Genomic DNA, 16,466 nt, shown 5'->3' with positions numbered 1-16,466 from the left:
TGCTTATTATTAGGCATGTAGACAAAAATCCCCGTATTTGGCCTATATACAATGTATGCACCTGAATCGTTAACAAGGCCACAGCTGAGATGTTGCTAAATGAATATTTATTTTAAGATGCAGGCAGATGGCCTTTAATAAAAAAAAAATCACACATATGATAGCCACTAAATTTCTTACGTAATAAATAAATAATTATTTTCATTATTTACAAAAGCAATATTTCATTCATCATCGTGTTTCATTCGTTTACATTTGTATAAATGACCCATAAAATTATAGTAAACACGCGATGATATATGTAGAAGTTCTGAGGGGTCAATGTTTCTAAATTGTTTACGTCATCTTTCTTTAATATAAATTTTATTCATGTACAAAAGCTTGTAATTCCTACATTATGTCCAAACAAAATAGACAGCTTGACATTCTTAACATATTTGACCTTGACCTCGATTTCGAAAGGAGAGCAGCCAGCCTGGTACAGAAAGAACGCCCTAACTGGTTAATATGCAGGTTAAGTTTCACAAGGTGTTTTATAATATTTTTAGATCAATGGTTAAGACTTTATTGTAGACAGAAATGGGGAATGTAACCCTTCTCTTTTAAAAATGGAATAAAAATTAAGGGCAGACAGAAACACATGCATGCATTATTCACACCGTGAGCTAGCATCCAAATTTATTGGAAATTGGATGCATTGAGATAAGTTTGCTTTCAAGTTCTACTCTTGTAAATCACTTTAGAAAGGGAGAAGAATTCAGCATTCCTTTAAATAACTGGGTCACCTACAATATGGACGATTGGTGGATATGCAGGGATCACTTTGTTCTTTGTCTGTCCACCCGGCTATTTGTGTGACTGTTTGGGCGGCTTATCACTTTCCCAAATATACTTTCAGGCAAAACGTATTGCTTGAAGCACTCTTGTTTAGGGTAACTGGCTAAAAAAACTTACATATCCAACGGTTTATCAAAGGCAACCATAATTTGAGAGTATATTTTCACCTCTACTTGAAAGAGACACTGTATCTACATCTCTACTTGTAAGAGGCACTATATCTACATTTCTACTTGTAAGAGGCACTATATCTACATTTCTACTTGTAAGAGGCACTATATCTACATTTCTACTTGTAAGAGGCACTGTATCTACATTTCTACTTGTAAGAGGCATTATATCTACATTTCTACTTGTAAGAGGCACTATATCTACATTTCTACTTGTAAGAGGCACTGTATCTACATTTCTACTTGTAAGAGGCACTGTATCTACACATCTACTTGTAAGAGGCTCTGTATCTACATCTCTACTTGTAAGAGGCACTGTATCTACACATCTACTTGTAAGAGGCTCTGTATCATCATCTTTACTTATAAGAGACACTGTAACTACACCTGCTCACTCCTCAATAGCACCTGATCCAACTCTGATGTTTTTGGAGGTCCGTGTTTGCTCTGCTCACGATTTGTACTTTTTAATGGACTTTTTCATTAGCTCCATATTTCATCTACACCTTTACATGTAAGATGCACTGTATCTACATCTCTACTTGTAAGAGACACTGTATCATCATCTTTACTTGTAAGATGCACTGAATCTACACCTGCACTTGTAGTAGGTAGTGTAGCTACACTTCTACTTGTAAGAGGCACTGAATCTACACCTTTAGTTGTAAGAGGCATTGTATCTACACCTTTTCTTGTAAGAGGTACTGTATCTACACATCTACATGTAAGAAATACTGTATCTATACCTAGAGATGTAAGAGGTACTTTATCTACATCTTTAGTAGTTAGAGGCACTAAATATACACCTTTAATGGTAAGAGGCATTGTATCTACTCCTCTGCTTGTAAGAGGCACAGTATCTACACCTCTACCTTTTAGAGGCACTGAATCTACACCTGTACTTGTAGGAGGTAATTTAGCTACACTTCAACTTGTAAGAAGCACTGTAAATACAGCTTTACTTTGAAGATACACAGTATCTACATCTTTACTTGTAAGAGGCACTATATCTACATTTCTACTTGTAAGAGGCACTGTATCTACATTTCTACTTGTAAGAGGCACTATATCTACATTTCTACTTGTAAGAGGCACTATATCTACATCTCTATTTGTAAGAGGCATAATATCTACATCTCTACTTGTAAGAGGCACTATATCTACATCTTTACTTGTAATAGACACAGTATCTACATCTCTACTTGTAAGAGGCACTATATCTACATTTCTACTTGTAAGAGGCACTGTATCTACATTTCTACTTGTAAGAGGCACTGTATCTACATCTCTACTTGTAAGAGGCACTATATCTACATCTTTACTTGTAAGAGGCACTATATCTACACCTTTACTTGTAAGAGGCACTATATCTACATCTTTACTTGTAATAGACACTGTATCTACATCTCTACTTGTAAGAGGCACTATATCTACATTTCTACTTGTAAGAGGCACTGTATCTACATTTCTACTTGTAAGAGGCACTGTATCTACATCTTTACTTGTAATAGACACAGTATCTACATCTCTACTTGTAAGAGGCACTATATCTACATTTCTACTTGTAAGAGGCACTGTATCTACATTTCTACTTGTAAGAGGCACTGTATCATCATCTTTACTTGTAAGAGACACTGTATCTACATTTCTACTTGTAAGAGGCACTATATCTACACATCTACTTGTAAGAGGCACTATATCTACATCTCTACTTGTAAGAGGCACTATATCTACATCTTTACTTGTAATAGACACTGTATCTACATTTCTACTTGTAAGAGGCACTATATCTACACATCTACTTGTAAGAGGCACTATATCTACATCTCTACTTGTAAGAGGCACTATATCTACATCTTTACTTGTAATAGACACAGTATCTACATCTCTACTTGTAAGAGGCACTATATCTACATTTCTACTTGTAAGAGGCACTATATCTACATTTCTACTTGTAAGAGGCACTATATCTACATTTCTATTTGTAATAGACACTATATCTACATCTCTACTTGTAAGAGAAACTATATCTAGATCTCTACTTGTAAGAGGCTCTGAATCTACACATGTTCTTATAGGAGGTAGTGTAGCTACATTTCTACTTGTAAGAGGCACTGTATTTAAACCCCTAGTCGTAAGGGATACTGTATCTACAACTCTACAATAGATGTACTCTAAGATAAATAACACAAAAATACACATTGGCTGTCATATTCCTAGACATTGTGAAATAATGTTCAATGCAAGATCTCTCACAATCGATCAATCAATGAATTGACTGATCGTTCAATTAATTAAAGTTTTTGAGTTTTCATTTCAATTTAGTGTATCAGTAAAATCGTGTTATATATTTCCTATACATGTAAGGCTTTCTGATTAGCTGAATATCATGTATAATTATACATGGCCAAACTCAAACGCGAGACAGAAATATTGGCTACCTAAATGCAGTATCAGTACGGGCGTGTTTGAAAAAAATATACAATATGTAATTAAAATGGAAATTTTGATTCATAATGAATACAGGCATTAGAACGTAGTGTGAATGGTAAAATTGTCTTTTATTTTATTATTAAAATAAAATGATATAGTATACATATAAAAATACAGAAAACATTAAAACTAGAATTACATGTATCTTCTTATCACTATAAACAAGTTGTATAAAAAGTTATTTCCTCGACAATCACTATTTATATTAGTTCTACTTTCTCATTTAAATTAATTACTTCAAAAAACTTCTTTATTTCTTAGTTGCACTATATTGTAATTCAGAAAATCACCGCACTAAGTCAAATAAGACTCAGCATGCATGTCAAAATAAATTCAATGAGACACATCCTTACCAAAATTTGTAAAATGGGTCTACGGTATATATTGCCCAATTATGTCAAACGTTCTTGTTTTGTGACAGATTTCATTATATCAAATAACCTCTACAATTAAAGAAGTCATGTTGCAGAGTTCATTTGATAAAATATAACCCGGTCAGAAAGGACACAGTATTTAACCAAACCATATCAAATATGATTTCAGAAAATTATATTCATAAAAACTATCACCTTGCATTGATTGCTGCAATAAATAAATTAATGTGTCCACATTTTCAAACTCCTAATTTTTTATTCATATAATTATGTCATTTTTTGGTTTTTCAAAAATAATCATTTTGTCAAGAAAAAAGGAATAATTCCTTACACTCAATGTTATCATTCTTCAAACACCTTTTCATATATGCAAAAATATCGACATTCTTCTTCAAGGAAACTTGATACAGAGACAAATATTGAAATCCCTGCTGTGCACGACATCACCTAAAAAATACAAACGGCTGATCAAATAGAATTAAAAAAGCTGTGTTTGAACGTTGATCGAAAAGGAAGCACCATGTTTATTTACGGATTGACGCTGCATGCGTAATGGCAAATTTGTCTGCAACATGCCTAGCACATGATGCAGATTTGTAAACAAAGACGATTTCATTATTTTATCAAGGACGTCATTCGCACTTCTAAAGAAATGCTTGTTGTTGACCTTCTCCGGAGATTCTTTTACATCTATTTTTATTTCGAGCACGTAGTCCTTTCTCCATGCACCAACATTCTATTTTAAATACATGTACAGTGTATATTCCTCGTGGCAAACTTCTTAATTACAATGTATTGATAATAATAGCCACTTATAATTATAGCCCTAGCATCATTTTTCACTTATTATGTATATGAAGGAAATATATGGAGATAACGAACAGTATTCAAGCTCAAAAGTCCATTAAACAATACAGAACAGGAACAGAGCTAACACGGTTTCAATTATATATATTTATATTTTTTTGAATTGATTCTCAGTAAATGGATTTTTAAATTTTGATTTACAAATAACTCATAAAGCAAAAATTTTGAAATGGACATGGCAGTAACTTTTTATCGAAGATTGATTGTATATTGTTTTACGTCCCATTCGAGAATTTTTCACTCATATAGAGACGTCACCATATACCGTTGAGGAACTTCAAATTTAGACCTTTACTCGGCACTCAGGGCCATTGAGCAGTGAGGTTCTTTATCATTCCAACGCCTACCGTGACACGGGGCCTCGGTTTTTAAGGTCTCATCCGAAAGACCCGCAACTGAAAAGTGCAAGCGCTTGGCGAAGGAACAGTTGCTACGTATCTTTTATCGACTTAGGTTAGTCGCGGCCTTGGTTCGAACACACGACCTTCCGATCACGGAGCGAGTGCTCTACTGACTGTCAACGATCAATACTGAAAAATGCATGGAAATGACCTGGAAAGGATTTTTTGTCATGTGTATTATGATGAAACTAAAATGTGCGAACATTTATGTGTTTTGGCGCTCTTTGCGCTATTAGGAGGCCTGGGTTCGATTCTTGCATCTAACCATAGACGTTTATCATAGGTAATGACTGTTCCATCACCAAGCAGGTCTTTCGGATATCGTAGGTCACGGTAGGCGTAAGCGCCATGCCTAGGTAAAATTTGTGGGACTTACCTACAGCTGTTCATGTCTCTGCATGAGTGAAAAATTTCCCATCGGGACATAAAACAACATACAATCAACCATTCAATCAACTATCAGTATTTATCTATTAATGTGCCCCATATCTCAAATCATGTGCATTCGTGCGTGATTATAGTGTAATTTAGGTTAAAACGTTACTTTTTAAATAATAAAGTACTAGCAATCATTTTGGCTCCGCACTTTTGACTAAAAGATATATGAACAAGAGGCCCAATCGCCATAATTCTCATCTGAGTTTCTTTTTTTTTTCAAAATAAACTTTCGGGTGTGACCGGTCGGCAGGAGATGCTCACTCCTCCATGGCACCTGATCCTACCTCTGATGTTTGGAGGTCCGTGTTTGCTCTGCTCCTATTTTGTATTGTTTAATGGACTTTGAGCTTGAATACTGTTCGTTATCTCTATAAATTTCATTTCAAAAGATAATATTCCCCCTTTTTATTCCCCTGAGAAAAATTGAACTGTGGCATCACAGAAGCTCCAAACTTTACCAAACCTTAATCCCTGTAACACGTTGCTGCTGATTAACATGGTGTTGCTGTTCTGAGAGGGAGATCTTTTTTCTGTAAGCATACATTTTGTAAAATTTGATCCTGGATTTTACCCTTTTTCTAAAAAGATGATTTTTAAAGATTTTTACTTGACTATATTCCACTGTTATACAATGATCTCTATTGTGGCCCATACCCCCAAATGCCATGATTGTAACAAATTTGAATCATTATTACATGTATCTGAGGATCGATTAAGGATATATATATCATGTCTCAAGTTGTTCTGAAGATGCTCTTGTAGCATCATAGTTCTGTTCCTCTTGAGAAGAAACAAATTTAAAAAGCTTCTATAAATATTATATAAAACTTTAACTCCCTGGCTCCATCCTACTGTCATGTTGTAAATTTTGAATTTACCGGGTGGAAGTAAATACAAAATTTACTGTAATTTTGTATTTACTGCCACCCGGTAAATGCAAAATTTACAACATGACACTACCCCAGAAGCTATAATTTGAAGAAGAAAAAACTGAATCTACACTACCTGAGGATGCTTGCATATTGATACGACTAATCTGGCTTTGTTCTGGAGAAGATTTTTACCTAATATATTTTTCCATGTAAAACTTTGATCCCTCTCATTCTATATCTCTTGAACCGTAAGGGGAAGTAACTGGATTTCGAAACTTTTTTTTCCAAGACTTTTTTTCCAGATACAACAATTATTAAATGGTCTTTTGGTCTTGATCTATCCTTATAAAGAATATTTTCAAACAAGGAATACTTTTAAACCGAGGCAGGGTTTCTACCTTTGCACATGAGGAGTTATTTTCTATAATACAACAGCTATGACATTGATGTTGACCATTGACGTTTTTTGTTCAAAATTGATTTTCTCTCTATCTTTTGAAGCTACACATAATACAGAATAGAATAGAATTCACATGACATTTTACAGAATAACGGGGTTAATTACAGTTTAACCATGAAATCTAACATTTAATCTGCTTAAAAATCCCTGTTTCCTCCTTCGACGTACAGAGGGCTTTTCGAAACCTTAGGTTACTTGTTGTGTTCTATTGATGAACAGAAATAAGATCCTCTGATGACCAAAGGAGCTCTATATATTCATATGGCAAGCGATATTGTGTGTTCCTTGGAACACTCTAGTTATGCAATGGAACAATTAACGTGGTCCCTTGAGGACGAGGACGAAAGAGCAAAAACAGAGCATCTCCCTCCCTCAATGCTCGTATCACAGACTACTAAATAGTAATATGCACAATATAGGCTGTCTAGCAGCTGTTGTCGCACGAATTCCCCTTTGGTACCCCTCACTTGGAATGACCATGCAGATCTATTTCCTTAATCTGCTAACGTTATGAATTTTTAATTCAATCACCAGATTACCAGAAATGATGGAGTTATAGGACCAATCTAGTGAATCTTAATGATTATTTATAGCTCAAGTTTATTGACTTAGTGAGATAGCAATGGCCCCAGTACAAAAAACGCAACGGAAAACAAATATTTATGCAGTAGAATCAACAACGGTAATTCCGTGATGATGGAGTAATGGTCTCTCCATAAGACATTTGTTTTACCGTTATAAAGAACTTCCGCGAAGATGACAGGTCCATGTAAATGCGGTATGCACTAATCGGCGAGGTTGTGGGATTCCTGGGGTGAAGAGGATAACCGGCCCGGGGTTATCGACGTTGGGAGTATGAGATAATTACCCCACACACGGGAGACAGCAGTAAATAAACAAAGCTATCCGTTAACTTGTTACTTTTATCATTTGGTGTCCATCAAACTTTCAACCTACCGAACGCCAATTACCTGTGAACGATAGATGAACCTGCATATACGATTAGGCACCTCTGCGCTATGAACATGTTTCATTCATGTTAATGTGAAATCTCGCTGCGGATTCTGTACGCTATAGGCTGCTGACCATGCCACAGTGTGATCTTATCTTGTTTGTGTATGTCGGCAATCCGATGATTATATATAGATAAATTAGATTTTTTTTGTTATTTGACGTTCATTAACAGAGAATGATCTCGGGTTTCTTCTTTCTTCAATTTTTCTATTAGAGAATAATACACTCAACGATTCTTTAAGATTCGTCAAGTCTACTTTGTTTGAGGTAGCACCCTACCCGCCCAAAAGGAACAAAAATTCTAGTAAACAGATGTCCGACTTGAAATAAAACTTAAATACATGTATTTTGTTGCGATTAAACACCAACAGCTAATCACGCAAACAAATTGATGATGTACCTATTCAATTTAAAACTAGGTACTGAGGGTTATTTTCTGTTATTGTGAGATTGTGGGTACATAATTCCAGTGCAATGTTTTGTTAATAAATACTTCTGTAATCTTGAATTTGTCTAATTTTATGAGCACATGCAGTTTCTGCATAACCCTTTCTGTCCACGGTTGATTTTTTTTCCAGCGAAAAACTTAAATTTGTAGGTTTTACGGGAATGGTATATTTACTAAGTAAATGTTATTTTGTGTTTTCAACTGATAATTTTTCATTCATTTAAAATTAAATGTTGGTAGTGCAAGGAATTTAGTAGAGAAGTCAATCCAAGTGATACTACTTTAAATGTTCCTATTAAAAATATCCCAAATATGAATTAGTACCATAGTATCATTTTCAAGCAACCGTAATAAAAAAAGATCGCATATCAAAAGACTAGAAAAAAAATTACTTTCAGCTCGGAATATCAATTAAACCAGGAACTGTTGAAACCAGATTTATTTTCAACTTTTGTTACGTTAAAATCTACTATCTAATTTTATATTTGTACTTCATGACACTTAACGGGAAAAAAAAATTAATTAGGAAAAAGAATAAGCAGTTAAACGATCAACTGTGTATATAAGAAAATCAAAAGTGCGTCTCTATCAAACTTGTAAATGATTTATTCTATGCTTGTAAATAGAGCGTGTTATGGTAAGTACATTTTCCTACATACGGTAACTCTTTGGTACACATCTGAAATCTGGAACCTTTTCTTCCCTCGCTATAAGACAGAAAGATAGATAAGTTCAACGAGGAGGAATTTTGATTTGCAGTTCATTAGAATAACATTAATTTATATAAATCAAGGGCTGCTATCAAAAGTAGGGCACAAAATGCCAGTTTTTTGCGATATTTCTCAATTCTTCTGCTTTTTTTTTTTTTTTTTGGAACTTCTGCTTTTTTAAGCAAATAAGAGTAATTTATTTGAATAAACTTTCTATTAAATAACAAAGATAATACAATAGAATTCGGTTAAAGACATTCCTGTAGCAGTTTCTTAGTTAACAAAATCTGTGTTTCCTGACATGCCATAATTTTTAATTCGGCATATTTTTCAGTTATACAGAAGAATTTTAATTTTTTTTTCTCTCTTTTTGTTAAAATTTTTATCAGTATTGATGAATTGTTCATCATGCCAGAATGCATGTCAAATTCAAATTAGCTGTCTTACCACTTCGTATTGTTTATTCTGGCTCTTAAGAAAACAAACAGATAGAAAACTGATCGCTCTGTTTATGCAGGAGCTGTTTGGTATTTACAGATTTTGTATATCATCAATATCTTTTTTTTGTTTGTCTATCACAGAGATATGTTTAAAAAAATATTGATTAAAGTTAAACAAATGATATCACTGTTTAAATATCTGGTTAAGCTACATCTAAAATGAATTTTGTGAAATGAATTGTTGTTTAAACAACTTTCTGTGAGTGATAAGGTAAATACTGTGAAAACACTAATTTTAATGGCGATTTATTTTCGTCGTTTTCGTGGGAAGAAGAAACCCACGAATTTATGACCTCCACGAAATGTAAAATTTGTAATATACGTCGTATAACAACTCAACAAATTTGACCTCACGAAAATAAGTGATTTTAAAGTATAGTTCTTTAAGATGTGCTTGTTAAGGATCAAAATCAATAATCCTCCTAGAAAATTCAGTGAAATCCAGCAATTGCCTCACCAACGATTCATAAATAATTTTTCAATTAAATGGAGAGAAAAATACTAATTTGTCCAGCATAATATACGGAAACACCTGCCTGTGGTGACGCGCGTTTGTTACTGTAGAATGACAAAGTATTTATTAGAATGACCGATGGAGAAGATATGAGAAGTAATTGCGAGATATTAAGGTTAATCAGCAGCCGAGGCCACCTTAACAGCCCCACGGACATTACGCTTATTGAAGAAAATCATCAGTTTTGCTTGCAAGTATTTTCCAGATCAATCATTTACACTACCAGTCAAATTATTCTCTCAGAGCTCTTTCTTATGTGATAAGAAAATGCATGTCTGAGAATTTGATTTTGGTAAACATTATGAATGTTTTAGATCCTGCTGAAATTGTCTTTTATATAAAAGGTTTGAAAGATTGTCGTATATATCACTTATTTTCTGTTCTTTAGAACTCTGATAAAGTGCATGGGGTTTTATTGCGTGAATTAAGTGTTTCGAAAAAGCAAATTTGTAAGATTTGAAAGCCTGATGTTTTATAATAGAAAATCCTGATTATTTGTCTAAAACTACAAGAATTGGGAAAATCGCGCAATAATACATGATTTAAGATTAGAATGTGTAAGAGTGCATATCACTCAAAATCATTTCATTTGAATTGCAGTTTTATTAATTCGCGTTAGATATGACTTAATTCAGTATATGATGAAAAAACAACTTGCACATACATGTCGTTAGGTAAAATGTCTATGTTTATATTCGATTAATGTGTGTATTGTCACCAAACTTAAAATCTGAAGTACAATCATATTGCATTAATTGTCTCTGTTAAATAAACGAGCTTTTTGCATTGACATTTAGGTACTTTATTACATAGTGTAAGTCATCTTAAGCAACAAAGGGAGTCAATAGACAATAAAAAAAATCATATAGAACAAAAATCAATGCATCAAGATGGGGGCTATGGAACCAGACTGAGCATTCCATCCCTGTTGAAAAGTGATCGAAATCTTTTTCCTCCATGGAAAGTAAAACTGAAATTTCCAGAATGGGATGTTTTAAGTTATGCATTAGGAATATGAAAAATCACTTACATATATATATGTATGGGTCTTGTTTGAGTTTTGCATAAAATTAATTTTGGTACAGAATTGCTCCTCTTTGTGTAATTCGCTTGATTTTTCACTTGATAATGTTTCTTAAGTTTTAAGGGGATTTTAATTTTCGTGAGTTTACAAAAGATATACAAAGATCTTTGTAAGATTAACATCATCATTAAGACGACGAACGATGGAGGCAGAATGAAAAAAACAAAAGGGAAGATGGGGCACGCTCCAGAGGCTGGTCAGTAACAGACAGGGATGGAAAGTCCTCCTTAAAACCCAAAGGCGCCACGGGCAGTAAGTATGTTCTTTTCGCCGAAAAAAACCCCGATTTTCTCGAGAAAACCAAAGACAACAATAGCGGAAATAGATATACTTTATATATTGTACGTAAAAATTGAGAAAAAGAGAATACATAAATTAAATCTAAATCTGCCGTATCTTTTGATTCTGTTAATTTTTTGTGAATTCCTATAATTCATAGTTCCCAAGCTTTTTGGTGCATCATAGCCAACCCTTTGTAAATGATGCGCAGTATTTTCAAAGGTTTCTTTAACTTAAAATATGGGGATATTCGTCCTTATCATGTTCCGTTTGCACCACGATGCCCCCATTTTCGCACGGCAATCATTTCAGCATAAAAGTTTTAATATAGGAAATGCAGTATTAGTGATCTTATTCTATGATATTGACCTATAGCTCCTGTTCGTGAATCAATCATCTCTAAGAGACATTTCTCTTAATCAAACATGACGTTCACTAATGATGTACAGGAGATGCGTCGAAATGAACAGGTGAATATATTACTTCCGGTACAATATGACTCGAGGTCACACCGTTCCATTTCCAGAAATAATCGGTTTATAAAAATAATCTAGGGGTATGAAATATATTTAATTAACAAAAAAGATACGTATATAATTAATTTGATTTATTTTTTGAGCTGCTAGCTGAATAAAATAATATTTATAAAGGTTGACATGAACATTTAGTCTTCAATCTAAATTTTAAATTAAGGGGAAAATACAAGTAAAGACGTAAATACAGGTGGGATTTTTAAAATTAAATTAAAAGAATAACCCTGTTCTGTCAATTATGGTACATTGTCTATACAAGAATATCATTGTCTTTAAAGACAAAAAAGAACTGGAAGTTGAAGAATTTTTCACGCCTATGCATTATTCCCCCAAAGAATTGAAATTATTCATTCATAAACAAAGTACTTAAACAAAGAGTTGACAGTCCCGAGATCCCGTTATAGAAATATTATCCTTAGATCAGCCTGATCAGTGGAAATAGATATGCATAATTAAAAAACTAAATTTAATCATAAATGCCCCTCTTCTGTGTCCTGGGTTCGGCGAACTGCTTTCATTATTCACCTTGAACCCGATCCGAAAAAAAAATAATTCTGTTATATCTAATCTAATCACGAAATACAATTATCTATTGATCTTCGTGACTCATAAGTGTTAATCACATTGTAGGATTTCATATTCATAAAGTTTTCCAATTCAAATGGAAATTGTGCGGAATCGCCCTTAAAATTTTCCAATATCAGATGCTGCAATACAGTGCCATTCCCAAGTCTGCCAGACCAGAAAAAAAAAGCTTAGAACAAATGACAATTTTATCTGTAACCATAAATTTTCTTCAGAATCAAATTGGAACTTTCGTTTTCGCTCTTCATCAGTCTCGCCATGACAAGTTCTTCGAATGGATTAACTTATATTTCTGTTGACACGTCACGATATAACAGAACCATCACTATGTATTTATTTGTCTTTCTAAAACACTGGACCTTCAAGGACAGGGACTCTGAAATTAAGCTGAAGAAATGTATACATGTGCTTTGTCCCTTTGACTTCATATACTAGATAATTTACGTCTTCTAAATATATGTGTTATATCTTTTTTATATGTAAGAAAAACAAGCTAAGCATCGAATCTAGGGTTCATATTACATCTCTGGTAGATCAGGTTTCTCAGTTTAATTACGTAAATATATATCTAGGATGGTGAAAAAGGAAATTATATTGATAAATTATTATAAATCTTTCTCTCCATGTATGGATATCTATTACGGCCATGTATCAGTCACAGTCTGCCTTCCAGCAAGGGTAAAACAAACCATTGTCCTTCACATTCTTTTTCTGTTAAATTAAATTTAAATTGCCATTTTCAGCAAAACTTACATTGTATCATCTAGATATTTGAAAAGTCGTTGGATAAACAGGTGTGTATTCCCCTTTTTATTTCTGTTTATAAGTCCTTGTTTATAGATATAGATGTACAATTTAGACTTATACATATTTGTACAACTGAATAGATAACTCAGGTTTTAAAGTGTATGACACTTATTTGATATACGAATGGTACATTGACATATATATCCACAATATTCACGATGTCTTTAGGTTCGCGGAAAATTCTTTGATCGCGAACATAGTGAATTATGAACCACGTAATGCACTAAATACTTTCACAGTATTTGAGAAAGTATATAATCTGTTTCCTTAAAATGTCTATATATATTTTTATTTAATAAAGCAAATAAATGAGAAATATCCGTATAATGAGCAAGTAATATTTAGAAATTACCATGAAATTAATCACGCATTTCTTGTTTGCGCATGCTCAGTATTTATACCGTATAAAATGTTTACGAAAAGATTTTCAGAATAAATATGCTTAAAAATTGGTTTTAATCAAAAGCTTGATGAATTTTCGTCATCCTAAGTCTAAAATTTTGAGCTATGCGAAAAGGAATCTCAGAACTGATGGGTACATGTAACTACATGATTGTATACAATTATCTGTATAAAAGAAATTTATAGAAAAGCAACATTTATGAAATTATTTACTTTCTGGTCTTGAAAGTTTACTTGTAACTTTCTTCGAATGGTATAGTGACGATATATAAATGATGAAAAAAATACACAACCTAAAGAATTATTCATAACCCTGGGAATATTCTTTTCTTTGTTTACAGCATGACTTTATGAATTGTTATTTGTATTTCTTTATTTATTTATTTGAAAATTTTCCGTTAGTCCTTGAAACCAGAGGTATACTATTGACTCTTGAGTACCATATAATTATATGAACGTCATCAAAGTTTAATCGGTCACTCTCTTTGTAAATATGAGTAAAAATGACGTAGTCTGTAAATGAAAGTTAATACTATAATAATATATCTAAACATGTATAGGTCCAGTTCGTGATTTGTCTTTTATAACGCATGCAATTATAATTGGTCCAGCATTACTTTGAACCTATAAATAAAGGACAAGTGAATTTCCTCAATCAACCGACTTACGATAAACATAATTGTCCGCCATACTTAATTGACGAATGAAAATCTGGAATGCATGGTCAATACGTATTTGTTGCAATTATTGTTCTTCAAAAGTACGGGAGGGTCACATCATAGGGTAGTGGAAGGTTATAAAATAAAACAATTAGTGACCAAGGAATTCCTCAGAACATACAATTACGATTAGAAGAGATATATCAATAAAACAGCTGGGTCTCTTCATGCAAGATTTTTTTTTCTGTTCATTTTGCAGTTTTGGCATTTATATGAGATTTTGTTTGAAGATAATTTGGTCAATAACAAGGAAAATGTCTTGACAGCATGCTCCAATTGTATATTAAACAAATCCCCGAGACTCCGATATGTGCTTAATAAAGAACAATGACCATGAACGGACATTTATATGTATGTACCTGAGGACGACATGTCTGTCTTTTGTTTTGCCTCTTCGATCTGTGGCTTTGACCGATTCAGCTACTATGCAGATGAAAGAGGATCTATATCGTACAATGATCTTTTTTATACTTAAAAATCTAACACCAACCCTCTGATTTTAGTTTGTACTTCTTGCAAATATAAGATTGTTGTTTTTCTTCTCAAGACGAATTCTCGCGAGATTTAACGTTATTGTGTAACGACATGTTAAATTATTCCTGGGTTATTTCCTCTGATACTCCCATGCCTCGTCCCGCACGCATTTATAACCATGCAACATATATGACTGGTCACACTTAGTTTCCCTTGAGAATATTTAAGCCAAGTCGATTATCATTGAATTAATGGTAACAATTTTCTGAGGACAGTCTTTCAATTAGCCATTGTCAATAGTTCAGATAGTTCGATGAAACTAGGAACAATATGGCAGTCATTTGATATTGAACAGATTTTTAAAAAAAAAACAACAAAATATCAAAAAGAGGATTGTCACAAAGAGACATGTAAAAAGAAAAAAAAAAGCTTATATAATTGTTCGGACCGTTCGTCGAAACGTTATCGGAATTTAAGATTTAATATAATGGCAAAAATCTGACCAAACTTGGATAGAACTTTGAGATTGATAAATTATTGATAAGGTAATCATGCATGAACAGTGGTCAATGGAAATTTTAATTATCCGATAAGGACCTAATTTTGAGTGCTAAATTGGTTTACGTTAGGGTCTGATACGTCCTTTCTACATCATGTCCTTGCTGGTGTTTCATCATGTAGCCTAAAACAAAATCAATAGAGTTAGAATATTTGACGACTCTTAACTTTATATGCCTTGAATGGCTAACTCAAAACAATAAAAGACATGTCGGCTTTTATAAGACCATAAGACAGCGCACCATTACACACAGAGTATCTTACAAGAAGTAATCACTTCCGAGTTTTGCAATCTTGTTAAAAATCCTTTCTTCTTGAAACAAAGTACACGTATAATGCATTCTATTAGCAATTTTGTAAAGCGTACGCTATTACCATGATTACAAGCCGTCTACATATAACTTTCATTAGAATTCTATAGTGATCCCACTTAAACGGGCATCAAAGGGGGATATTTCCACAAAGATGGTTATGTCCAGCGACGCTTTCCAGCTGGTTTCCTATTCGTGGTGACACCTAATGCAAGAGTCGTGTCGCGACTACGTTAACAACGGCATGGTGGTCTATGTTCTAATAAAGCATCAAGAACACGTCCACAGTGATCACGTGATCACTTGTACATATTTGCTTTTACATATCCATGCATGCAAAATGTCTTGATCTTAACAAATCATAAGGTAACGTAACTTCGCAAATCACAAATTTGTATTTTTACACTTGTATCTGTTCATGATATCAAAATATGGACCGTCAGAAGGTATACCCCTGTCATCAGATATATAGAGAATATTACATACTAAAATCCATATCATATGTCATATCAGCCCGAGGGCTGATATGGGGCCCGAGGGCTGATGTGACATAGTATGTAGTATTCTATTTATCATATATTTAAAATACTTAATATGCGAGTTCACAAAAAGTCAT

The 16,466-nt window shown here is 33.4% G+C and overlaps 1 protein-coding gene across 1 annotated transcript; it reads right to left on the bottom strand.

The window, feature by feature from the left end:
- Positions 1 to 1,934: 1,934 nt before the first annotated feature.
- Positions 1,935 to 6,247, bottom strand: LOC133178068 (mucin-17-like). The gene is made up of 3 exons (XM_061312835.1): positions 6,235 to 6,247; positions 6,044 to 6,110; positions 1,935 to 3,165 (listed from the first exon to the last, which is right to left on the bottom strand). The coding sequence occupies exons 1-3, from the start codon at positions 6,245 to 6,247 to the stop codon at positions 1,935 to 1,937; spliced, it is 1,311 nt and encodes a 436-aa protein (XP_061168819.1).
- Positions 6,248 to 16,466: the final 10,219 nt, after the last annotated feature.

This window comes from Saccostrea echinata, unplaced genomic scaffold, assembly GCF_033153115.1.
Source record: "Saccostrea echinata isolate AGI-Se365-2 ecotype Australia unplaced genomic scaffold, CSIRO_AGI_Sech_v1 ptg000002l, whole genome shotgun sequence".
NCBI lineage: Eukaryota > Metazoa > Mollusca > Bivalvia > Ostreida > Ostreidae > Saccostrea > Saccostrea echinata.
This window is presented reverse-complemented; position numbering and strand designations above follow the sequence as displayed.